Source organism: Camelus bactrianus, chromosome 19 (assembly GCF_048773025.1).
Source record: "Camelus bactrianus isolate YW-2024 breed Bactrian camel chromosome 19, ASM4877302v1, whole genome shotgun sequence".
NCBI classification, from domain to species: Eukaryota; Metazoa; Chordata; class Mammalia; order Artiodactyla; family Camelidae; genus Camelus; species Camelus bactrianus.
In genome coordinates, this window is record NC_133557.1 from 14,618,805 (window position 1) to 14,645,901 (window position 27,097).

Sequence of the window (27,097 nt, forward strand, 5' to 3'; positions counted from 1 at the left end):
TTAGAGAAGAGTAGTAGCCCGTGCAGGATTATTCTATGACCTTTAGACTTGAGGGGGAAATCACCTTTATTTTTTTAATAGTTTATCTTTTCTAATTCTAAAAAATACCCTATATTCATTATGGAAAAATGAAAGACACTGAAAAGTAGCAAAAGGAGTAATAAGATACAAAAAAAGCATTTGACAAAATCCAACACCTTTTCATGATAAAAATACTTAAACTAGGAATAGAAGGGGACTTTTTCAACCTTTGAGATAGTCTCTGTAAAAAATCCACAGTTAACATTACATTTCATTGTGAAAGACTGGGTCCTTTCCCCCTAAGATAAGCAATAAGACAAGGATACTCACCTTCATCACTTCTATTCAGCATTGTACTAGAACTGTGCCGGAGCAATTAGGCAATGAAATGAAGTAAAAGGCATCCAGATTGGGAGGGAAGAAGTAAAACTATCTCTGTTTGCAAATGACATGATCTTGTATTTATAAAATCCTAAGGAATCCACCAAAATCTATTAGAAGTAATAAATGAGTTCAACAAGGTTGCAGGATATAAGATTCATATACAAAATCAATTGTATTTCTATACACTTGGAATGAACAATCCAAAAATGAAACCAAGAAAACAATTCCATTTATAATAGCATAAGGAATAAAATACCTAGGAATAAATTTAACAAAAGAACTGTAAAATTATACTCTGAAAACCACAAAATATTGTAGAAAGAAATTAAAGAAGATCTAATAAAATAGAAAAATATTCCACATTCATGGGACAGAAAATTTAATATTGTTAAAAACGGCAGTACTCCCCAAAGTAATCTACAGATTCAGCACAATTTCTATGAGAATTCTAGCTGACGTCATTGTAGAAATTGACAAGCTGATCCAAAAATTCATGTGGAATTGCAAGGGACTTAGAATAGCCAAATAGTCTTAAAAAGAACAATGTAGGGTTCCCACTTTTAAAACTTACTGCAAGGCAGTGGTGGTAATCAAGACAGTGTGGCCCTGGCATACTTTAATGAAACACAATTGAGAATCCAGAACCATGTGTCTATGATCAGTTGATTTTCAACAAGAATACCAAGACCGTTAAATAGAGAAAGAATAGTTTCTTCAGCAAATGGTACTGGGACAATTGGATATCCACATGCAAATGAATGTAGCTGGACCCTTACCTCATACTATATACAAAAAATGACTCAAAATGAATCAAAGATCTAAATGTTAGAACTAAGACTATGAAACTCTTAGAAGAAAACTGGTGTAAATCTTCATGATACTGGGTTTGGCAATGGTTTCTTAGTTGTGACATCAAAAAAGCAAACAACAGAAGAAAAAATAGGTAAGTTTTATGCTTCAAAGGGCATTATCAAGAAAGTGGAAAGTTATCACCTAGAATGGAAGAAAATATTTGCAAATCATTTATTTGTTAAAGGACTTGTATCCAGAATAAAGAAGTCTTACAACTCAGTAATAAAGATAAACTAATTTAAAAATGGGCAAAGGATCTGAATAGACATCTCTTCAGATAGCATATACAAATAGCCATCATGATTTATCAGGGAAATGCAGATCAAAAGCAGAATGAAATCCCATTTCATACCCAACAGAACAGCTGGCACCAAAAAGTCAAATGATGAGTGTGTTGGTAAGGATGTGGAGAAATCAGAACACTTACATGCTGCTGGTGGGAATTTAAAATGGTGCAGCCTCTTTGAAAAAGTCTGACGGTTCCTCAAAAGGTTTAAACATAGAGTTACCCGGTACCCCAGCAATTTCACTCCTAGATATACATATACTGAAGAGAAATGAAAACATTTTTCTACACAAAGATGTGTATGTGAATGTTTGTAGTAGCATTATTCATAATTATTGTTCATACTAGCCAAAAGGTAAAACACCCCAAATGTCCATCAGTGGATTAATGGATAGACAAATTGTGACATCTCCATACAATTGTTATTTAAGGATAGAAAAAGTGAACTTCTGCTACGTGCTCCAACATGAACCTTGAAAGTATTATGCCAGGTGAAAGAAGCCAGTCACGAAAGGCTGTATATTGTATGGTGCTGTTTACTTGAAATGCCTAGCGTAGGCAAATCCATAGAGACAGAAAGTAAATCAATGGTTGTTTAGGGCTAGGATGGGGTGATAGCTTAAGGATAGGTGAGTTCTTGCTAGGGTGATGAAAATGTTCTATAATTGACTGTGGTGATGGTTTCACATATCTGTGAATATTCTAAAATCCTTTGAACTGTACATTGTAAGTGGGTGAATTGTTTGTTGTGTGAATTCTATCTTGGTAGAGCTGTTAAAGAGAAAGGAAAAGGAATAATAGGTGATCCATAATCCCTCTACCCTGGAATAACCTGTTAGTATTTTGATCTTTTTCTTCCCGGTCTCTCTTAATGCATATTTTTCACATAATTGAGGTAATGCATCATGTAGAATTTTTAATATTATCTTTTGTGCTTAGCATTCTGACCATAAGAATTTGTTCATTCTATTACAGACTCTCCTTATTGTTAACGAATGTGTAATATTTCATGTAGATATACTATAATGTAGTAATTTTCTCACTGGTGGACATTTAATTGTTTTGTTTTTCTTTTTCCATTATTATGAGAACTGCAGTAAATACAACTTAAAAACAAATGAAAAAGGCTAGAACATACCCATGAAATGCCTCACATGAAACCTCTGTTGTTCCCAGAGAGAAGAAGATCTCCCGGAGCAGTGCCCTGAAAGTGCTGGACCACGCCATGATTGGACCCGAGGGCACAGACAATTGCCACAAGTTTGTTGACATTCTTGGCTTACGAACCATCTTTCCCCTTTTTATGAAATCTCCCAGGAAGATCAAGAAAGTGGGAACCACTGAGAAGGAGCATGAAGGTAGGGTTCACTGAAGAAAATCAGCCCAATTTAAGTGCATTAGGAAAAATGAGGAAATGAGAAGCTACTATGAAAGTTCTGTTGTGCAGCTGAGGAGTCAACTCTTAGCTGGAAGAGTGCTACCTTTTTCTTTTTCATCTTCTTTTCTCTGTATGGAAAAGCAACCCAGAGACCCGAGGTCACTGATGGCCTTTGTTGCACTGGTTCTCTGCTTGTTTGACTCCTAGTGGTTCCATTTCCTTCTGGCCTGTGAATAAGTCTATGCGTGAAGGTTTTGTTTTCTTCACTATAATTTGTAGCCAGGTGTCTCTCTGATAGAAGACCCTTTTGAAAAGAGTAATGAGGTGGCAACACATGTCACCTCCAGAGGAGTGCTTTCGTGTATTTCTGTATTAAAGTATGATTCAGCCAACATCAGGAATTGCCGAAATAAACTATTTACAGCCCAGCTTCCCCCTTTTATGTTTCTCCTCCCTGATGGTGCACACTCCCAGCAAAATGCCGTGAATTTCGGTGCTGTAACCAGAGTAGTTACTGCTAGGCCAGTCTCCTCCTATTGTCCGGTGGCTTGCCGCATCCCTCCCCCCAGTAAATTGCCGCAGTGCAGTCTGGAAGGCCCGGGATTTATGAGCATTGACAGTTCTGCTGGAGCCTAACAGACACTTGCACCAGGGAATTTACATGGTTGGATGGTTATTTGATAGTGTGGTGGGGGGATGGCAAAGAGGGGAGTGAGGAGGAGGCGTTTTTGAAAGAGGAGGGAAAACCTGAACTGCTAGCTGGCTAACTTGGTTGTCTTGTCAGAAGTGGACATTTGTCCCATGGTTTGGGTGATTTTTCTCATCAGTGATTGGTAGGACGGCATCAGTCTCTGCAGGATCTTTTGCATTCCTTACCATCCTAGATAAAAGTTTGAGAGTTCCTGTCTGTCTCTCCTCAAACTGACTTGGCTTAGTCTCTTCCACCTTGAAGTGGCTAAAGGGAAGGTGATGTGACATGCTTTCCGTGATCACCTCCAGTGATACCCTCTCTGACCAAATCAGCTCTCAGACGCAGCAGGCCTGGCATGCGCTGTGGATTGGAGCTGTGAGGACACGGAGACAGTTCAATTCACCTCAAATCAGATACTAACCAAACACCCACTATGAACATGTTAACCCTATTGCTGGTCTTTTTTCTTTCCTCAATGGAAATTCAGCAAAGTGAGACTAGAGGAGAGGGAATGGGTGGTCTTGGAGATCTAGGAGGTAAGATTTTGGAGAGAGTCACTATTCATAGAAAACCTGCCACATTCCTTGTGCTGCTGCATTGTGTGCTGTCTTATTTAGGACTCCCGATCCGTAAAGTAGATGGTGGTAGCCTTGTTTTTTTAGATAAGGAAATCAGCTGAGAAAGGAAGCAAGCTATAATTCTCCAGCTAACTAGCTGTGTGACTTTAGACCTTTTGCTTAACTTCTCTGAACTGCGTTTTCCTTCCTGGTCTATACAATGTAGAAACTAGACAAGTGAACTAGAAGCTCTGATACTTGAACTTTAAGATCCCGAGGCACAGGCCCTAGTTGTCAAGGCTTTTTCCTGTAATCCAGGAGACTCCTCAAGGACTGTGTGTGGCTGACCTGCTAGATTCGGTTGAGAGACTTGGTGCTGTATCTTCAGTATGCTCAAAGAAAGTGAAGGAAAACAGCCCTTACCAGGCTCTTGCTCTGTGTGCGTGTTGCTGAGAAGCGACAGATTCAGTGAGCAGCTGTTTTCCTTCTGAAAAATGTGCCCGGTGGCGTGCTGGTAACAGTACATTTGCTTTAGAGTACCTGCATTAGGAATTTCATAACATTATATTAGTGAGGGCAATGGCTTGGTAAGACAGCTCCTGGAAGACATGTTTGGACTGTAATGGCTGGTGAGGATGAGCTCTGCGTCCTGAATACACCAGCACTCAGAGAGAAATGAACCCCAAGGAGAAAACACAGCCCTGGCCACCTCCCACTGCTGCTAGCTGCTCCTGCTCCTGGCCATGAATGGTAGAGTGAGAATGGAGGCAGGGCAGAGCAGGGGTGCATTGTGCGAGGTTTCTTTGTCCTGTCTTCTGGATTACTGTTCATGTGCTGACCCTTCTGATGCAAGTGGACCAGGTTTGTGTGGTAAGCTAGAGCACAGGAGCATTTGCAAACATGCCTCATTCATTCCGCCCCCAGGTTTCCACCATGTTCTTGCCTCCATCTGCAACAATTTTCTCTGACCTGTCTGCCTAGCTAGCTTTTAATCATCTTCCAAGTCCTTAATTTTGATGTCACTTTCTCAGGGAAGCATAATGTGATTCCTAGGCTGGAATAGAGCCTCTTGTTAAATGGACTCTTGGCCCCAGGACTTTTGACTTCATAGCCCCTAAGATTATGGAAACTTCCCAGCAAAAGAGAATGTGACAATGAATGTATGTATGCTCATGTATAACTGAAAAATTGTACTCTACACTGGAATTTGACACAACATTGTAAAATGACTATAACTCAATTAAAACAGTGTTAAAAAAAAAAAAAGATTATGAAACCAGTGGCCTTGTCACCACTGGGTCCCAGAGCCTAGCCTGGCGCTTGACATGTGGAGGATGCACAGTAAATATTCGTTGACCACATGAATGATCAACCTCCTCCCTAAAAGACTGCTCGTTGAAGACAAACATGGACTGGGGGCTCTCCCAGAACCCTGCAAGTTTGAGACAATACAGTTGACAGTTGTTGGTCATACATCTGGGATGAGTGGTCTTGGACCCAGCTTGTTTAGAAGCAGAAACAAGTAGATTGCTGGCCTTAAGCTTTTCTTTGTCTCATGGGCTTAGAAATTATGGCAGAACACTCCCCCCCACCCCCACACCTCCTTTAGAGCCATGCCCTTAAGAGCCATGTTATGGATAGAACTTCCTTATAGGTGAAGCCACCCTATGACAAGCTTTTGGTAATCCAACAACTCATAATAAAGCACTGTGGGCTGGGAATCAGCTTGGCAGTCCAACCCTCTGGAGGGCTGCCCGGCACTCTTCCTTTTCTTGTCAAACTCAGGGGCTTGTCGCGTATCAGCGTTGAGTTCATCCTGGTCCAGTCTCAGCCCTTGTCACCTCTCAGGACCGTCCTCAGATTCCTACAGTAGCAGTATAGCCTGGTGTGGTACACATGGGGCCACTGCTCATCAGCCATGTGGTCTTGGGTTAATTCCTAAGCTCTCTGAGCCTTAGTTGCCCCATCTGTAAAATGCTAGGTCTGCCACACAGGGTGGATTTGAGGGTCAGGTGAGGTGACACGTGTAAGCTTAGCACAGACCCCGGAATAGATTAGGCACTTCAAGAAGTGTTAAGATCTCTTCTGCACTAAATCTGTCTCCAGTTCTGCCTACCCTGGCCTTAGACAGACATACCTATTCTTCTAAGAGGCCACTGGGAAGCCAGGCAAAGAGACTGGCTGCGGGAGAACTGGGAGTGTGGGTTTTATTGCCCCCCGGTCTGATTGCTATGTGACAGCTGCATGAGAATGGCAAACTCATTCTTGCTGGGATGTCAGGACTCGTGATATGCTAAATAGTGGGGTGGCCTAAAAACATCTTTGTTCCCAAAGCCAACAAAAGAGGCTGAGAGAGGTGAATCTCTAGATTGAGCAGACTCTAGAGAGGAGAGAAGCAAACACCACCCCTAAAACCCAGAATTCCTGGTAATTTAGTTCTCCTTTTGTAAGTTGGGGTGGAGACGGAAAAGGATTATTGCCATTGAAATCCATTCAGGTTTGTATAATGAAACCTTCAGAAATAGATCGGGGGAGGTGCTTAGCTTGGGGGATGGGTTGGAAAGAAAAAAATGTGCCCTTGGGTGCAATAGCATGATTGGCAACCTCCTTGGTTTTTTGAAGAATAGCGCAGTGTATGTTGTCTCCTTGGTATCAGCTGCTTCAGACAAGGAGGGAAGGAGAAAAGAGCTGGGATCCAGAAATGGCATTTGACCTTTACTTCTTGTCTCTTTTAAAAATTCTTATTAAAATAGGTCCAATTTTCCTCGTATTGCTTCATTAGGTAGGTGAGTTATTGAGTTTATAGCAGTTCTAGTTAATTGCGCTGTTTTAACATGGCTCCCTGGAGGCTATTATGAGCTTTAAGGGGGGGTGAGCTACCAAGCAAGCAGTGTGTGGTTGTGTGGTGTGCATATGAGGCATAGGCACACATTTTACCTCATCAACAATGACAGCAGTTGATAACAGGTCACTGCTTGAAAGAATACTTTTCTGTCATCTGCAAAGAAATGTAAGTGAATCTGGCGGACTCCTCAAGTCAGGAGGTATGCTGTTGCCAGGTGCTTCTCGGGCTTCTAACAGTGAGGAATTGCAGACCAGAGCTCCCACCACCTACCAGGGTTAGAAGAGGGAAATAGCAAAACTTTTCCTGCAGTCAGAACAGAAGGGCGTTTAACCAACTTAGGCAAGAAAGAAACCTTTTTAACATGTTCATGGTGGGCTGTGGCAACGGCATGGCATCATTTGGTGCCAACTTTTATTGGGGCTCCTGCTATGTTCAGAATTTAAGACCTAATATACGATAGGAACAAAATAGAATGCCTGCCCTGGTGGGGCAGGGGGAAGCTGCTCTTTCCCAGTGTTCCATCTCCAGATTCTTTTCCTTGTCCTGCCCCTCAGGTGTTCATTTTTTGCATAGCTTGGTGGTGTCTTCTCCTATTTCTTTTTCTTTTTTTTTTTTTAACTCCACTTACTCTTCTTGGTTTCATCTACTACCTGCAGCTTTAACTTCTGTGTCTTTGCCACTGATTGTCAAATCTTCAGCCTTGTCTCCACCCCAAGTTCTAATCAGTGCAGCTTATTTTTTTTATGTAAACTTTTTTATTGAGTTATAGTCATTTTACAATGTTGTGTCAAATTCCAGCATATAGCACAATTTTTCAGTTATACATGAGCATACATACATCTATTGTTATATTCTAGTTAGCCATGAGCCACCACAAGATCCTGTGTACATTTCCCTGTGCTATACAATACAATCTTGTTTATCTATTCTACATTTTGAAATCCCAGTCCCTTCCCACCCCCCATCCCCCTGGCAACCACAAGTTTGTATTCTATGTCTATGAGTCTGTTTCTGTTACTAACCAGAAGACAACTCCACTAGATACTCAAACTCAGCTCATTGAAAATCATACTCATTCCTTCATTGCCCAGGTCTCTTCTGCTTTTCCTGTCTTGGTAAATGGCACCATCCTCTACTCTGCCACACAAGGCAGAAATCAATACACCATGCTTAACTCTAGTATTCCTCACATATACAGGACAAGACTTGGGTTGCTGTCTTGGTGCTTTCATTTACTAGCTGTATGACTTTGGGCTTAACCTCTCTGAGCCTGTATTTCCTTCATTGTAAAATTAGTATAATGTTGGGATCTATCTCACAAGGTTGCTATGTGAGGATTAAATGAAATAATACAGATGAAGTACTTAGCACAGTGCCTGCTAGTGGCTCAGATGAGGTTAGGTTTCCCATTTGTATTCCTCTTCCTTCTGCTCTTTTGGTAGTTTTAAAAGTACCCACCTGGAGAAATCCTTTTCCTCCCTGAACCTGACATTCTGTAGGGGTAGACTATAAACATGCAGGTCCTGTGTGAAATGTAAGACAAAAACTCCCCCAGAGAGGACGTACCAGGGAGCCCCAGGTCCTCACTTTTCTATATAACGTAAACAGAGAATTCAAAGATTCCCCCAACCCCACTTTTTTGTGTTCCCCAAGCTTGAAAGTCACACAGAGTTGGTTTTAGTGCTCAAAACAATGAGCAAGTGAATAGTAAATGGTGTTTAATTTTAAGAGTAGCACTAAGCCATGTACTAACAGGCACTTTATGTTAAACAAGGATGGAAATATCTGGCTGTTGTTTTTTGCTGCTATTTGAAAACCTGATAACTGAGTAGTTTCTGGATCAGTTTCTTTTCCCTTTCTCTCCAGCTGCTTGTCTCATTCCTGACCTCGGATGACAGAATGTAAGGATGCTGAAATAAGCAATGTGTTTGGACTTAGGGTTCCTCTCGTCAGGCCTGAGGGGATGATTTTAAGTGTTGCACATCTGGCTTGCTAACTGGTTCCAGTCATATTAAGGATTAACCCACAGGCCTTTCTCAAGTAGAGCACAGCATAGTTGTTTGCTACTGAGGAAGACAATGAAACAGGATGTACCTGCCATCTTGGAAGAAACTGGTTTTCTCTTTTGTTGGAGGAGAGGGAAATGGGTTAATGGCCTGCTCACATTTTTACTGGGCATCTACTAATATACTCAGGACTTTACAGGCATACCTACTTTATGAATTAGGCATTCCTATCATCTTTTTACAGATAAGTCTCAGAGAGTTTGTTGATTACCAAATGTCTTTCAGCAAGTGAGTGACAAAAGCAGGATCTGAACTGAGGTCTGCTTCTATAAAGCTTCTTACAACACCAGGGTGGCTCCACTGGTCTTCCGGTTGGTATCCAGAGGCAGCACAGAGTAGGGGAAGGAGGATTGTCTTTGTAGGAAACAGACCTGGCTTCAAATCCCAGCTCTACCCCCAAACTAGCTGGTGGCCTTAGGCAGTTTATTCTTTCTAGACCTTGAATACCTCTTCAGTCCACAAGCCTGATAAAACCTTTCTCAAATTCTTGTGTGAAGAATAATGATCATGAGCATCCTGCATAATCTCTAGCATGTGGACATTTAATAAATGGTAATACAGTTACTGCATATCAGCCTCCTTTCAAAAATAGTCATCCTTACCTCTCTCAGTTTCCATGTTTACATGTAGGTTGCAAATTCCTTGGCTTTTGTGGGTGTGAAGCCCAGCTGTGGACCAGGACTCCATGTATAGACAAGCTAGGTCATAATAAGAGCTACCAAGAGATAAGACAGCCACTGTTTATCATGGTCTGTTAATCTGGACCCTCAGTTATAATCTTGGTTTTGCTGATCCTGTCAAAATTCATCCCGTCTTGAATGAGGTACCAGACCTTCTATTTCAGTTGATGCTTGTGCAGAGGATCTGTTTCTATGAATAAGAGTCCTAAAGGTAGGTCATTGAGACTTCATTCATTCTTTTATTAAACAAACCGTTTGCTCCTTCTCTGTGCCAGGTTTGGTGCTATTAATGGAAGGTGAACAAGCTCACAGTCCAGCTATGGAGACAGAAACCTGTGTTTATAGTACAAGGGAAAATGTAAAAGAGAGTGTGAGGCAGGGTGGGAGCATGGAGCAGGGGCTCCTAATCTAGCCTGGGCAGTGAGAGAACAGGTGGAGATTAGAAACAGCCCCATCTTAGAAATGTAGCTCCTGGGGGTAGAGCACATGCTTAGCATGCACGAGGTCTGGGGTTCAATCCCCAGTACCTCCACTGAAGAAAGAAAGAAAGAAAGAGAGAGAGAGAGAGAGAGAGAGAGAGAGAGTGGAAGAAGGAAAGGAAAGAAGGAAGGAAGAAGGAAAGGAAGGTGATTCTTGAGCCAAATCTTAGGTATGAGTTAGCCAGATGGAGCAATGTCAACTGAAAAAAGCAGCGTGTATAAAATAAAAGATAGGAGGGACAGACTAGAGTGAGCCTTAAACCTTGCTGCCCATCAGAATCGTCTGGAATCTTGTTTAAAATGTAGCCTTTTATTAAGCTTCCCAGGAGTACCCTCTGAGGCCAGTTTGGCACCAGCCCTTGGTGAAAAGAGCATGGAGCAAAAGATTAGATTAGTTAAGCAGAAACCAGACCTAGAAGAACTCTGCAGAGCCGTTGTGAGGATTGACAGAGTTAATATATTTAGGGCAGAACCTGGCACATAGCAAACATTCATTAATGTTAATAGTTATTGCTGTTCTTACAGTTATTTTATTGTGTTACACTAAAAGGACTCCCTCAAATTTTTACAGGTCATAGGTATAGTACTAATTTTAGATATTTTGAGTATTTCAGCTAATTTAGCGCAAACCCAATTTTGATATTGAGGGCCTGGGTGGAAAGGATGAAGGAGAAACATTTATCATTCCTGTTTTTCTCACACGTTTTTCATTTTTCCAGGTAGAAACTGAGTTCTTCAGTGGCCACATTAGCTGAATTCTTATTTTGGATATAGAATTTTCCACTGGTACATTTATTATTTTGTCAATATGACTCTGTTAGTTTTCATTTATAATCTTGATTGAATTTTATAGAAATAGTTTAGTACGCAGCATATCCCCTTTATAGAAGTAAAACAAATAGCAGAAATGTAGAAGCAGGAGAGAAATAGCCAAACCTCTTTAGGTTATTTCTTTAGCATTAGGTGGTGCCAAAATGAGGAAATGACCGAGGGGCTAGGCAGTAATTAACTGGCTTATTAAACTTGGTTTGTAATAACCTGGTTTATTAAAATTCAACACATAGCCTTTACTGGGTTGTGCCTCCTAATGTTACCATATGGGGGCTTTTTTCGTTGAGTCCTCTAATAGGCAAAAGCCTATCATCAGATAAAAACCTATCAGGTAAAAACATTATATCATTACACCTAATCCTCACAGGAACCCTGTGAGCCGTATATTATTACCATGTTTTACAGGTGAGAACGCTGAGGCATAGAGAAGTTGTCATTTTCCAAAGACACATCTAGTACATGGCCCCACTAGGATTTTAAGCTAATTTTTTTCTGTGGTTTCTGAAAAGTGAATCATATGCACTGCTCTTCTTATTCTTCTTCTTTTAATCATAAATCAAAGTTGCTCAGTAGCAGTGGGACTAATTTAAACTGCTTGGTGTCTTTTCCTATGCAATTTCTTTTAAGTTATCAGTAGTCCTGCCCCTAGTACTGCATAAACTCTGTCTCTCAATTGCAAACATTTTGCCCTGCCATACTTTGTTCACCTCTTCTTGCCTTCCAACTTTAGGGTGTATCTGCGTACAATGGCCTCCTCTCTTCTCAGTGGCCTTTCATATCTGAAGCTCAGTGGTACTTCAGCCTTCAATTTCTGTTCCTAAACATTCCTGAATACCCCCATCTGCTTACTTTGAATTGCCTGCCTTTAAACACCTCACCCAGCACTCGGGCCTTTTTTCTCCCTGTGTTGGTCCCCTTGAGAATGAGCCGTAAGTCAGTAGTTTTCGACCCTCACTGATCAGTATCACTCGAAGGGCTTTGACAGAATACACATGCCAGGGCCCCACCTCCAGAAAATCTGAGGATCAGAACTCCAAACATCTATATTTTTTAGATGCTCTGGAGTCTATCGCTCAGCTAGTGCTGAGACCCACTGGCCAGAATGCTCAGAGCATAAGCCTTGGTAAGCATACTTTTTACTTTTCTCTGTGCCAAGAGAAGCTTCCTGACATGGTGGGTCTTTAGAGGAAGGCTTGTTAAAAGTATCTTTATTGCTTTTTCTGAGTTTGAATAAAATAACCTAATGTAGAAAATTCAAACATTGTGGAAAAGAAGGGAGAAAAAGTAAAAATCACCCCCAGTCTCACCACCCACAGTTAATTACTGGAAGCATCACTGACACCATCCATTCAAACATCTGTTAGGGGTGGGGGTTGTACATATGTGCATATAATTGTGTAAATGGAGCCATGGTGTATATGCTATTTTGTAACCTGCTGTTTTCACTCTGTGTGTCATGTGCATGTTGACAAGGGTGAGTCTTTTAATATAATTAGGAAACTGGACTGTATATTTTTAGAAGGCAGGATAGATTTCAGGTTAAATGATTAGCTTGTGGAGGTGATGGCAGTTTGGAAAGGTAAGCTGTGCTTGGATGATGATGTTGGCTCTTCCAAGCACTGTGAATGTGCTGGGACTTCAGGATGGTAAGGAGACGAGGCGTGGACTGAAGGCTAAAGCATCTGTGTTCATCTGGTTATAATATAAGGGGAAGTGAAGATGCCTTTCAAAATTTTTTTAATGTGTGACTGTTTTAATGTGTTAGACATGTTGGCATCTAACAGATGATGTGGAAGAGGATAAACTGAAAATAAACCTGTATACATTTCACTGCTCATGAAGAATACAGTTACAGGTGTGAGATGTTTGTTAGTGTCCACCTTCCTGGACTCTGGTGATATTAGATGTGATTTATATATGCAGCAGCTTGCAGGTTGCTGGGGAAATGCTCTGTGTACTTAATCATGTTGCAGTTTTTTTTTTTTTTAATGGTAAGAAAAAGTCTTGGCTGGCTTTTATAGTCAGATTGATTTTGCTTGTGGGTGTCCAGATGCTGATGAACTGTAATTAGCATAAGAAGGAGGTTGGAAAGATGTTGAACATTGTTTTCTGGTAGCCAAACAAAGGCTCTCCAAACAAATTATTCTCAGGTATCAGGTTAAAGAGAAGCAGCTCTTACCTCTTTTAAGATGCTGGTCTATTAAAGGATATAGTGTTGGGTTGGGCTGGGGAGGTCACCACTGGGGATGGGGTTGGAGAACCTTGCTATGAACCATCATGGGGGTGATTTTCTGCAGCTGAGACCTCTGTTTGAGAGTAGTTAACTTTAAATCCCTTAAGTAGCTTATTAGAAAGGAGCTTTGTGCTGGGTTCTGATTTGAAGTTGTGTTTCCACCACAGGCTCTGTGACTTTGGCGAGTCTGCCCTCTCTGAACCTGTTTCCCCACCTTTAAAGAGGAAGGTAATAGTATTTCAGTGTGTGAGAATTGGATAATATATAGGGAAGTGCTTTGTATACTATAAACTTATGCACATGCACAATATGGTGGTGATGTGTATTACACTCAATGTTTTTCCCTTGTCTCTTCTACATTCCTTACATTTTTTCCCTCGTAACACTTTTCCTCCTTGTTTCTAGCTCTAAAGTAGAAAGAAAATATGGTTAATGTGTTCCATATTTGCTGTAGGGTTACCATAAAATAAATTAAGCGTATCATTTTGATAATCACTAAAAAATATGCCTACAACTTTCTTAAATGTATTGATTACTAATAAATTATGTCTCTGTTGAGTGTGCCTGCTGGCTGGCAAACTTGTAGAATAACAATGTTTGCTTGCCTCGTTAACAGGCTGATTTTCGTGATGTGCCAGCCAGGCTGAGGTTCCTATTGGTGATGATAGCAGTGATGGTGTCTCACATTTATTATTTGCTGTGTTCCAGTATATCCATGATGTCATTATCCCTAACATCAGCTCTGTGTGGGGTATCATTAGCCTGTTTTATTACTGAGGAAACAGCCCCCAAGAAGTTAAGTGCTTTCTCAAATCATGCACACAGTTTAAATTAACATCTGCTAGAACCTAAAGCCTATATTCTTGATCCTGTGCTTTAGTTATTTCTAGAAATAAAATAGGAAAATTTATAATATTGGCAGGACAGGGCAGAAAAGCTCTATTACCAAGTTTTTTGGTATATGTGGGATGTGAATTTTTTTTTCTTTTTTGGTATTTTTGTAATGTGGGATGTGAAAATTTCTTATAACTTCAAAGCAAATTTTTGAGATAATGAGGCTTGTTATAATGAAGTTTTTTGTATATACTTTATATTAAGTTAGATGTGTTTTTCTAAGCTGTAAGCTTGGCATGATTCTTCATAGCAGTGTAGAGGAAAAAGCACTCATAGAACATGCAGACTTGAGTTCAAATCCCAGCTTATACCGGTTGTGTAACTAAATTAGGTGTTCTAAGACTCAGTGTCCAACATGGAGGTGGGGGTGGTTTCCACATATCAACAGCAGGTAATTCTTGGACACCAGCAGGGTGTCTTAGAATTCAACACAATTCTGACACTGTATATCTGGAGATAGCATCAGATTTCCACAGGTTAAGGGCTCAGTCCTGCAAGATTGTCCCCCTCCACCCTCTTCAGACACCATTGGCAAGTCCAGGTTATTACTGGTACTTCTGACCAACTGGTTATAAATCAGAGGTTTCCAAGACCCTCTCCTTGGGTTCAGTTAATTTGCTAGGGCGGCTCACAGAACTCAGAGAAACATTTTACTTACCGATTATGAAAGAATATAACTCAGGCACAGTGAAATGGAAGCTATGGGTAGGGCAGGACATGGGGAGGGTGCAGCGCTTCCGGGCCCTCCTCGAATGCCACTCTCCCAGCACCTTGAAAGCTCTCCAAACCTCAACCTGCTGGGGTTTTTTGGAGCCTTCATTACATCGGCATGATTGATTAAATCTTTGTCCTTTAATGATTGATTCAATCTCCAGCCCCTCTCCCCTCCCAGGTCTGGGGGTGGGACTGGAAAATTGCTGCTCTAATCACTCTAATCACTCGGTTGGCTCTCCTAGCAACCAATCCCTATCCTTAAAAAGTCACCTCATTAACATAACAAGGGACACCTTTATGGCTCTAATCGGGAAATTTCAAGGGTTTTAGGCATTCTCTGCCAGAAAGGGGACAAAGACCAGATATATATTTCTGTTGCAAATCACAGTGTCACAGTAACCTTAGGCACGTTAATTAACTTCATTGATCCCAGATATACCACGTCTACAACAGTGCTTCTCAATATTTATATTGCAGATAAATCACCTGGGTATCTTTTAAAATGCAGAGTTTGCTTCAGTAGGTCTGGGTGAGGCCTGAAATTGTGTATTTATGACCAGTTCCCAGGTGGTACTGCTGCGGCTGGTCCTCTGACCACACTGTGAGTAGCAGGGCTACATTAAAGTAGACGTTGATATCTGCCTCTCAGATTTATTGTGGCATATAGTAGGTGCTTAACAAATGTTAGCCCTCTTCCCGTCTCCTCCTAACATGGTCTTTATTTAAGCAGTATATCTGGAAATGTGTATTCCCAGCATGTCTTATCTCTATCAAAAGTCCCAGGCTACAGAAGGCATTTCGCAAGTAATAAGCTCAGGATTAAGCTTTAAAATGAGAGATACCCACGTCTGAACATAGCTTGATGACGTAGGAGGCTCATTGTAAGTTGTCCATCCAGAACTAGGAGTCATTTAGGAAGCCTGTGATAACCTTTGTCTGTAAGGCGGCCCAGAGGAAACCTCAGCTGACCCCTTCCTTGAGTTTATTCATTCTAGAGTTCTTCAGCCAGTGCTGAATACCTAATGATGCCTGACAGGTGTTAGATCCTGGGAAACACACCTGAACCACCTCAGGCCTCTGCCCTGGAGGCACTCACCTTCCAGTGGGGAGATAGCATGCAAATAATAATTACAATACAATACTATAAAGGTTATAAAGGAGTGGGTGCAAGTTGCAAATGGAAGCACTAAAGGAAGAAATAGGCTTCCAGTCTACTTGGAAATCTTCCATGAGGGGATTAGAAAGATTGAAAGCGAGTAGGAATGTCCTAAGCGGACAAGAAAGGGAAGAGCTTTTAGACAGAGGAAATGGCATGTAGTCGGCACCGAGAATGTGATGGAACTCTGGAAAAGGCAGATTCCAGTGTTGTGGTCTTAGGGTTAGGGTCTAAGCTCAGTGGGCCAGACTGCTGACTGTATCTGTCAAGGCCAGTAGAGGGTGACCAGGACAGCCAGACCAAGACAGTCTTCTAAACCACCCAGCCCAGCAGACACTCCCTAGACACAGGATCATAGCTCTTGTATGTGCCTAAATCTTCAAAAACTGAGAAAGGAAGGAGCTGCAGCCCACATGTTGTTGTCTTCCTTGGCTGTCATTCATAAATCTACTAAGTTTATTTTATTTTTCAAAACCTTTTGTAGATTCTTCTCTGTTAATCCCAATTTTGGTCTTCCTAAGGCAAACTTCTCCTTTAGTCTCTACTTTGGAGTTCATTTGATGACGTCAGTTATAATCATAAATACCTCAAATTTAATCTTGTAATTCCTATCATCCCTACTAACCCTCATTTCCTTTAGTTCCTTTCTCAGATGGTTGCAACATTTTTTCTCCTCTAACTGGCTCACTATTGGAATTGTCTCCTCTCCCCAGTCCATCTTTGCTTCTTCCACAGTCCTAGAATGCTCAGATGAACTGCCTCGCTACTGCTAGAAGCTGATCATGTGACTCTGCTGCTTAATCAACTTTGAGGGCTTCAATACAGGGTGAGGATGGAGTCTACACTCCGTAGCATGACGGTTCTGGAATGCCGCTACCAGCAAGGGCACATCTGCCAAGGCTGCTCACATTCCCCTTTACCAGATATTTATGATGAAGCAGGCTAGGGAATTCTTTCCTTGGGAATGCATCTTGGGTTCCAGAGCAATAAACCAGTAGGATTTGTTTCACAGAAATTACTTTGAAGTCAGTTTTTTCCAGAAACCATCTGCTTTGTATAAAGCAAAGGGACACTGCATTCAGCTATAGCTTTGTTCAAAATGGGCGTATTTTTCACAACTCAGTTTGCTAACCAGTATCCTGGGAATTTGGGTGCTGTAAGTTTAGTTCACCCCTAGAAAGGCAGACTTGGGGCAGAGGAAAGAAAGCCAGCCAGATCAGTCTCTAGCTCTTACTAGCTCTGAAGACTTGGATAAGACACACAACCTCTCTGGGCCTTTTTTCCCCTCATCTGTAATTGGGGAGAATAATTCACTCCAAGGGTGGTCATGAACATGAAGTGAGAAAGAGTATGTGAAGCACGTAGCACAATAACCTGACACATAACACTGATAAATGTTTCTTTCCTGTTAAGGAAGACCCGTTGGGAAAGGCACATACATCTCTCAGGCCCTTAGTTCTTTATTTGTACAACTGTAAAATGGTTGCATTGGGTGTGTGGAAAGATTAGCTTGTGGGAAAATGACGATGGCAAAATGCTCCATATACTTGCCAGTTGTTGATGATATCTTGTTAGTAGAACAGAACATGGAATCGGTCTTCACAAATGCAGAGTGTTTTTTAGGATTAACCAGGTTCCTGTATCTCCTCCGTGTTGTGAGTCTAATACCAGTTAGAATATGATCCTGAAGCATTTTCACAGATATGACTGCACATGTTCCCAGTAGCTTTTGTGTGTGCAAGATTATAGAATGGTTTAGTTCGTTACTCTCACACTGGAAATGAGAGAACTAAGTTAGTGCAGTGCTGAAATTCCTTCTGTCCTTTCACTCTGCTATATTACTGGCTGATGGAAGGAAGGGTTAAGAAGTCACACTTCAAAAAAATGAACATAAAGTCGCCTTGGGGCTGTGAGCAGGTTTTTCTGGTTTCTGTGGAAATCAGCTGAAGCCCTGGAATCTGGAGGAAGAGTGCGTGGAGCCCAGCAGCTGGTGAGGCTGCAGGAGCCCAAAGGAGGACGTCGCTGCTAACTGTGGGAAGAATAAATAGGAGGAGGAGCCCGCGGCTGTCGGAAGAGAGCAAAGGCGGGACTGGTGAACAAGGTGAAAGTAGTGAAGAGGCCGGTGTAGACGGTTCCCTGAAGGCCCTGGGAACGGGGCGGGGGGGTGGTTAGTTTTGTTTTGTTTTCTAAACTGAATTTCTGATCTATAGCAGGCATCCAGGGATGGCTTTTCAGAGTGTGAAAACACCTCCCTTGCTTTGGGGCTGTGATTATTAACTCTCCTGCTCTAAGGCAGGTTGATACTTGGAAAGTGGGAAATTGGAATAGCGAACAAGTCACTGGTGAGGGGAGAATGCGGGAGAATTCTGGCACTTGTACTTAACCCGTGTGTGCTGGATCTGTGCTGTGCCAGGGTTCTGCCGTGCTTCCCTAGCCTTTTAGGCTTGTTTGAGAATACAGTAAACTAACCACTGAAAAGGACTCTTTTATTATGTTTTTTGTAGGGTGGGTAGGGAGAGGAGTGTTAACTATGTAATTTTTTAACCCTGAAAGGTCTTCTAGGCCACAGAGTCAGTTTAAAATAATTTAGATGAAATACTCCTAAGTGATGTGTTAAAGGAAATTAAACGGTAACCAGCCACGCCTGACATTCAGACGGCCTCATCTAGGGGGCTCACTAAAGGACGCAGTGTGGTGAGTCAGAAGCCACGTACTTGAGCCATCTCATACCAGTTCCTCAGAATACTGCCAGCTGTGGGTGCTGCTAATGTGAGTATTGGTGGGAATGCAGAGAGAAAACAGAAATGCCGAGACTCCAGGCATTTATTTTCTGCCATTACAAGAATGAGGGTTAATTAAAAAAAAGAAAAAAAAATTTTTTTAAGCTGTATCAGTCCTCCCAGCCAGGTTCTCTAGAATATAATGGAAAATGTTCTAAAGAGATCCTTCAAGACAGATGAAAAGAAAGGAATGTACCTTTTCACCAGCAGTTACTCCTGGTTCTAGGACTTTACCCACCGGGATGTGTGGCTGGTTCCAAAAATGAGTGAGACTACACTCAGCTTTCTTAGGGTAAATACCTGAACTCTCAGGATACAGTTTCTCTTTGGACTTCCTGGAAAAGAACTAACTAGATAAGTGTATCAGGAATTGTAGTTGGTTGCTAGTAACAGAGACTGGAAATCACAGTGGTTTAAACATAATAGAACACAGAGGTTTAATTCTCTCTCATGTAAAACAAGGCCAGAGATCAGCAGGACTGGACTGGCACCTTCAAAATGTCATCTGGGGCCCAGGTTCCTTCTGTCATTCTATTCCTTATCATGGGGCCAAAGATGTTTGCTTGCTTGTTAATGTGTCCCAGGCACCTATAAAAGTGGCTTCTGTTTTCAAGATGGTCCCAGATGGTTACTAGAGTTTCAGTTATTATGTCTATATTCCAAACCATAGGAGACCAAAATGGGGAGGGGACAGGGCAGAAGGGGACATGTACCCTCCTGAAATTCCCAAACACCAGTTCATCTTAAGTCTTGACTCAAAGTTAGACACACAGTCATACCTAGCTATAAGGGAAGCTGTAGTTTTGTTGTTGTTGTTGTTGTTGTTGTTTGTGTTTTTTAAGCTGAGCATATAAATACAGGTTCTATTAATAAGAAATAAGAGGAGAAATTAGGTAGGCAGCTGGCGTCTCAGCCAGTCAGGATGCTGCCACTTGGTATAGAACATCTCCCTTGAGCAGAGTTTGTCCAGGCCTTCTCAGAGGTCCTGAAGTCATGGGTGCCCAGCTCACTCTTCATGGTGCCCCCCAGAACCAGCATTCCCAAATCCACACTGCACTGCTGGAGTGATACTGTTGTTTCACTGACAAAGCACATTGTAGGAGCATAGAAAACTACAGATCAGAGTAATTTTCCACAGGGGACAGTTGCGTAGGCACGTGGCAAGTACTTAAAGCTTCATGGACCTCTCCTTCAACCCACCTGAGATATGGGCCTTCCCTGGTCTATGAACACTAGACTGAGGGAACTTCTTGCTCTCAGCTCAGGCCCTGAGAGGGAGTGTTAGATACCACATCACTCCAGTTTTTTTCACTCTGAGTCCTTGGAGAAGAGTTGTGTAGCAAAAAGAAGCATTTCTTGGGCATACATATCCCTTTCTTGCTGGAAGACCCATTTTCCCACAGTTTCAAGGCTGTAAATTAGTCAAGCTAGCACTTAAAAAACACTTTCCTAAATTCCTGGTGCTACTGGGACTCTGAAAGGAAGGAAAGAAATCCCATGGGGAAGTGAAAATAAATCAACAAAAAGTAGCACCTATCATATTGTTTTGCACCCAGTAGGTACTTAGACACTTTGTATAATCTCACTGCTGCAAGTGAAAAATGAGAATACTGAATTAATTTTGGCTATATTTCAGGTTAAATGGGTTTCAGTGGGCCTTTTTCAATAGAAAACGCATTCAAAATTTCAAACAACAGACATATTAAAAACTACTTTTTAGAAAAACGGCCTTTAAGAATCTCATCGTTTATATTCCAAGTTCACATCTCTCACTTTTTTCTTGCCTTCTTTCTCCCAACATTTTTTCAAAGAAAATTTTCAAACATACAGAAAAGTTGAGAGAACTGTACAGCAAATGCTCATGTCCCTACCTCCTAGATTCTAGAGGATTCTTAATATTTTGCTGTATTCACTTTGTCATTTATCTATCCATCTCTCATCTGTCCATTTTATTTTTTGATGCATGAAGTAAGTTGCAGACATCAGTACACTTCACCCTTAAGCACTTCAGCATGAATATCATTAACTTAGAGTTCAATTTTTAAAAATAAAGTTGCATAGAGTGAAATGCACAGATCTTGAATGCCAACATTTGATGGATTTGCACAAATACATACTCTGTCAAGGTACAGAACATTACCACCACCCCAAAAAGTTCCCTCATGCCCTTTCCTAATCAGATCTGTCCGCCCAGCCTCACAAAGGTCCACTGTTCTGAAATTTTCACCATAGGTTAGCCTCACCTGGAACCTCCTGTCAGTGGACTCAGGCAGGTAAAGCTTTCACTCAGCAGACTGTTTCTGAGTTTCATCCATGTTGTAGTATTCCATTGGGCGGATATATTTCTCCATTCTTCCTGTTGACAAACTGTTTCAAGTTTTTGGCCGTTATGAATAGAGCTGCTGTGAACATTCTTGTACAAGTCTTTTTCTAGTCATGTTTTCATTATGCCTTGAGTAAATACCAAGGAGTGGAATTGCCGGGTCATTTGATAATTGTTCACATCTTTTTTTGATAACTAGAATTTTGTCATTGAATTGACAATATTGTCCAAGCTGCTTCTTTCCTTTTGCAATCAAGGATATTGAGGCCAGAGAGTAGGTGGAAAAGAGACCTATTTAGAGTCACATAGAAGATTTTTCTCAGTCTTTGGACTGGAAGCCCACGTCTCTTTACTGTGATATTCTTTATGTCACACTACCCTTCTTCTCCCAGAGAGTGGGCAAGGAAGTTGGGGTTCTTTCTGAAAGATCATTAACCATTTCAGGTTTTGCTTAGGGAGAACTAACTGTTAGATATACCCAGATGTCCAAATGTAATATATTGTGTTTGTTTGTTTTGTATGTATGTTTCTGTAACCGTCTGGATCTGGTCCTGCTTCTCCTCCAGTGTGCACTCCTATAAATCTTCCAGGATGATCTTGCTGGAACAGAAATCTGATCGTGCTGCCTGTTCTCCATCAACTATTCTATAGGTCCTGTAGGAAAAAGTCCAGAGGCTCTTGCCCACTTCTCTTGCCTCATCTGCCATCCCATCACTTACCCCTGCAGCCTATCCTGTGTTGTGCTCCTTCATATCCCCATGTGTTTAAACCTCTCATGTTTTACCTAGAATGCCATTTTTCCCCCTTTATCTCTCTGATAAACTCCTCCTTATTCCTCAGAGTTTGTCTCATCCAGACCATCTCAGGGAGTCAGTTACTCCTTTTTTTATGTAAATGTACCTCTTATAGCTAACTTTTGCAATGCTGTTTGTTTTTTTTTTTAATTGTAGTTGATTTACAATGTTATGTTTGTTTCTGGTGTACAGCATAGTGATCAAGTTTTATTACAGTGGAACTAATTAGGTCACTTCCTAGCTGTGAAACCCTGGGAGGCAAATTTCTTTTCCTGGCTGAGTCTCTAGTTTCTGATCTATAAAATGGAAATGGGGAGAATAATAAATATGTTTCATAGGATTGTTGAGAAAATTAAATGAAGTAATGCGTGCAAAGCACACTTAGGGACATAGTAGGTTTACAATAAATGTTGCCTCTTTAAGTCCTCAGTTTCTAGCCCAGTGCCTGCCAGGATTCAGTAAATGTTTTTGAAGAATAGAAATACATATATTTTGTGTATGTGTTAAAAGGGGCTATATATAGATGCTAACACAGATCCATCTGTCTTGAGAAGAGTGTTTGATTTGACTTGCATCAATGTTCAACTGGAGTGGCTGAGCACATATGCGTGACTTTTCTTGGGTTACCACATCCCCTGCTAAGCAGATGTCCATTATAATGAAATATAAAAAGGGAAAAAATAATAATAAAGGCAGAGGAGTGTAATGTTATGGCTTGATTTGACAGGGCCTCCTGCTACTTCAAATGCCAGTGCCAGGCATGGAACAGATTAATCTATATTCCAATACACCACTCCTGAAGTCAAGATTGATCTAATTAGGGTATTTTAAACATCCTGTTTGCATCTAGAGTCTTACCAGAAAGCAGGATGTCTCTCCATCTGGGGGAGCTCAGGGGGAGGTGGGCAGCAAGGTTCAGCAATAAGACGGAGATGGTTTTAATTTTAGAAATGAGAGATCACTTCCATATGATAGCCTTAAAACAAAAGAGCTAATGGCCTTAAATGTTCCATGGAAACAAAGGCAGCTCTGCAGCATGGCCTTGAATTTTAAAGTGGCCCTGCAAGATCTGGCCATGACATGGACCTGATAGTTGAAGTACATGGACCATTTCCATCCTAAGAATAGAACTCTGACTGACCCATATCTTTCTTAACCATTTGGGCTACTGGAAGGCAGGTGCAGACTCTGCAGCTGGGTGGGCAGAGCAGTCCTGAATTCTTTCCCCAGCCAGCCAGGCTGGGCCAGTATTTAAATGCCAGGCCATCAGGATGTTGGTTGGGTCCACTTTCCATAGTCCAGCATGTATATTTGTCTGTGATCTGAACTCCACCTCCACTTTTCCAACCTAACTACCTATCATCCTATCATCCCCCCTCCCCTCCTGCCACACTCATCTCTTCCAGTTCTTTGTCCACACCCTGTGCATTCCAACTTCACGCCTTTACTTCATGCTTGTCTGTCTGCTTGGAACACCATTGTTCCCATTGTCCGTTCTCCTATCAAGGCTTCTCTCCTCCCTGCTTCTCTTCAAGGGTCAGCTCAGGGGCCGCTTTGTCTACCAGTCGCCCCAGTATCATCACTGGGAGAGTATTTGCCTCATTAGTAGGTTCTGCCCATTTCCCATTCACTATCACTTTCTGTCAAGTAATTTTAAATGTAAGCACCCAGAGGGCAGGATCATTGTCTGATTGTCTCTGTCCCAAAACACTGTATCTTACATGTTATAGGATTCTGTTCATGAATAAATGAATGGATCAGTGTCAGTCCCTGTGCCAAAGATCCCTGGAGGCCTCCCACTGTGGCCCAGCTCAGCTTGTTAGTACCTCTTCTTCCTTTCTGGTGAGTGTCATCTTCCCCTGCCTCATGGGGCCTAAATTCCTACAGAAATGCAAGCAGGACACCTCTGAAATCTGGGGGCACCTCTCCTGGCACAGAAGGATGAGGAGGTCACATTTGGGGATTGTTACTGTGACCTCGTCACCTTCTTCCTCTTCCCCACCTCCCACCCCAATCCTCACCTGGGGAGATTTGTTAATATGAATAGTTCATTTGTCCCTGGATTCGAGAATATGGTCCAGATCTGTGCTTCAAGAATTAAATGTGCCCCTAGAACCCAAAATCCCAGCTCCTGTCTACCAACTTTACCACAGAAAACTTGGAGCTGTGAGCTCACGGATCCTTACTTGCTGTGTGACGTCCAGCTCTGCATCACTCCCAAAAGTCTCTGAGAAAAATGTTTCCTGTTGTCTCAGTTCCAACTCCCTAACTTCCAATCTGCACAGCACCCCCTCCCCTTTCCCTGCTTTTCTGCGCCGCATCCCCAGCTGAGCTAGGGGTCCTTCACATATGTGCTCTGCGTAATCCTTGTGCGCCAGTCAGCTGTGAGCTCAATTGTGGCTGTATTTCTTAGCCTTGCTCAGAAGACGATGCAGATGGGCTCCTCTAGGTGGGTACCTCCTTTCATCTCGGCAGTCCCAGGACTGAGTACATTGCGTGGCACATAGTAGGTTCTCAGAAGTTTGAGTAAAGGGATGGCTGGTGTCTGTACCACTTTGTGCCCTGAAATTAGTTGCTCTGTGGTTATAAAACTCATAAAGGAGAAGATCTTTTTCATTTCCTCTGCAGATCATGTGTTGTGTTTTCAGTTCTTGCAGCAAGATCAAAAGGCAAATGATTACCATGGCAAAGAACATTTATTTTTATTAAAAGGAAGGACCATCTCTGCTTAGATGCACTGTGTCCTTCAGCTTACTAGTAAATAGCCACTACCCACCTCAGGGCTGTCTGCAGGTCTCCCAGAATCTTGTATTATTTGGCTTTATAGACAGCCACACGTAAGCTTTTTATTTTAATTTATTGTGGGATTAAAGAGTCTGAGTGAAGTTGGCCTTGCTCCATTTTAGGGTTAGAACAAATCTTGAGTTGTAGAAAACAGCACTGCCAGCTGAAGAAGTCAAGTGATCTAAGTTCCTACTTTTCTCAGCAGCAGCTAGTTAGAATAACCTAGGCTGACCGGAGCACTTCCAGTGGGTCAGTGGCGGCCATGTGATCAGGATGCAATATGAAGGAGTGAGATGGTAACTTCTGACGGCTGCATGGGTGAGAGAATCTCTTGTGATGCTCTTTTTCAGTCCAGCGAATCTCAAACTAATGTCTGTTGAGTGCCTACTCAACATACCTCATTTGACACAGTGGATTTTATAGATGGAAGGACAGCCCCATTTTACAAATAAGAGACCTGAGATTCAGAGATTAAACAGTATGCCCATGGTTTAGTTTGACCAGGTAGTGAGTGCCTAAGGCAAAATTTGAATACAAGCCTGTCCGTTCCTAAAGCCCCACATAATAAATTCACAATAAATTAACTAACTCATTTGTTGGCATTTCTGGAGCAGGTTAGCTCGGGAGTTAGTCCTTTCGGTGTATCTCTTAGCAGTTGAGCCCTGATAGGCCTAGTTGTTTACAGGCCTGGTTGTGGATAAATAGCTCTCCTCACAGAGAGAAGTTATGTTAACCTATTGGGTTTGGACCATACTTTTTTAAGAATGAGGATGGAAAATGCTATTCCATCTCATTCTTAACAAAAATGGCACACACACTGTAAGAAAACTGGTTAGAGTGACTGCCACAGTCTGGTTGTGCCATTCTGGAAGGACCTCTGGCTTGGGTATACGAGACCATGGGTCTGAACACAAGGAGCCATCCCTAAGAGATGGGAACACTCTGTAACTCCATGGAAATGTGACATTTGTGTGTATATTTCAGAGGGGATAACATGTATAAGGGGTCATCCAATTCTCAAAAGTATTTGTCATGATTTAAAAAAAAAAAAAAAGACAAATTACAGATCTAGATTTCAGGAGCCTAGAGAGATACTTTTGACCAGAAGTAAAATCACATCCTTTGTCAGGACTATTGTTTCTGTGCTTGAAATCCCAGAGAAATTGAACCAAACATTTCTAATTCTCCTTCTAGCTCTGAAATTACAGAACTCTGACCCTAGAGAATCATACTTTTAGCCCCTTTGCATATACCCAGGACTCTAATCCATTGCTAATCGCTCTTGAGAAAGAAGAGATTTGAGCTGAGGGAAGAATGGGCCAGAACCATCCTTCTAGGCAGTTTCACTGACTGGTGTCTGAGGCAGCCAGTTGTCTGACTGTTAAACAAGACATCCAGCGGGCAGGGACTCACACGGGCACACACTTTTCATACTGGCTCTTTAATACTCCGTCGAGACCCCAGCCTCCTCACCTAGTGACTTCAAAGTGTAGATTTGCTTATTAGCCTTCCCTTCTCTGGAGCCTTATGGATTCCTTTCATGTGTGTGCACTCATTTGTTCTGCTCTTCCTGGGCCCTGCCTTAGAGGTTATTCTCTGCAGTGGGAGCTACTGCATCCACCCCGTCTGTGTTGACAGCTCCATAGCCATCCTTCACCTCCATTTTATCCTGTCGAAATGACAGAGCAGCTGAGCAGTGCTGGCCAGCAGATAAACCTGTTATCTCCCCTGCTCTCTGTGCCAGCAGCTCTCCCCATCTCCTTGGTGCATGAAAAATTGACACCACCTTGGGCTGAAATCTGTTCCTGGGGAAGCTACATTTATTAGTGGCTAATGAAACCGTGTTTGTGTGTAAAACTTGGGGTGGGTGAAGTGTTTTCCTATCTGACAGGCACCAGTGACCCACAGCCAGCTGTACCACCCAGAGAGAGAGAGAGATGGAAGGAGCATAAGGAGATTCGAGTTTCCTGAAATGGACCACCTGTCCTTTACCTAAAATCCAAAACAATTGGTATATGTCATCTACTCTTAGTATACCGCTGCAGTTGATCAAGTTATCTTCTGCTCCAGGCTGGGATGAACTATGGAAATGCATGCTAATGTGATCTAGTTCCCCCCTCCCTGCCCAAAAATGATTCTTCTATATATTATATTTTCCTCTTTGAAAACTACAGCTCCTGATACCCTCTCTCTGCCACTAGGACCCCATACACCATCTTGTTCAGGTATATAAAGAACATTCTCTTGCAACTCCTTCTCATCCATCTTAACCACCAAGAATAAACAGGAAAATTATTGGGTTCTGGTTCAGTATTTGTGGAACTACCTAAAACACAGTCTCTTCTTTAT

At 41.9% G+C, this 27,097-nt stretch overlaps 1 protein-coding gene across 1 annotated transcript in view; it reads left to right on the forward strand.

Annotated features, from left to right (window-relative positions):
- Positions 1 to 27,097, forward strand: part of CTNNBL1 (catenin beta like 1) — a 143,840-nt gene that overhangs the window by 84,624 nt on the left and 32,119 nt on the right. The window contains exon 11 of the mRNA XM_010960747.3: positions 2,720 to 2,901. Within this exon, the coding sequence (XP_010959049.1) occupies positions 2,720 to 2,901 (182 nt within the window). The remainder of the gene's footprint in view (positions 1 to 2,719; positions 2,902 to 27,097) is intronic.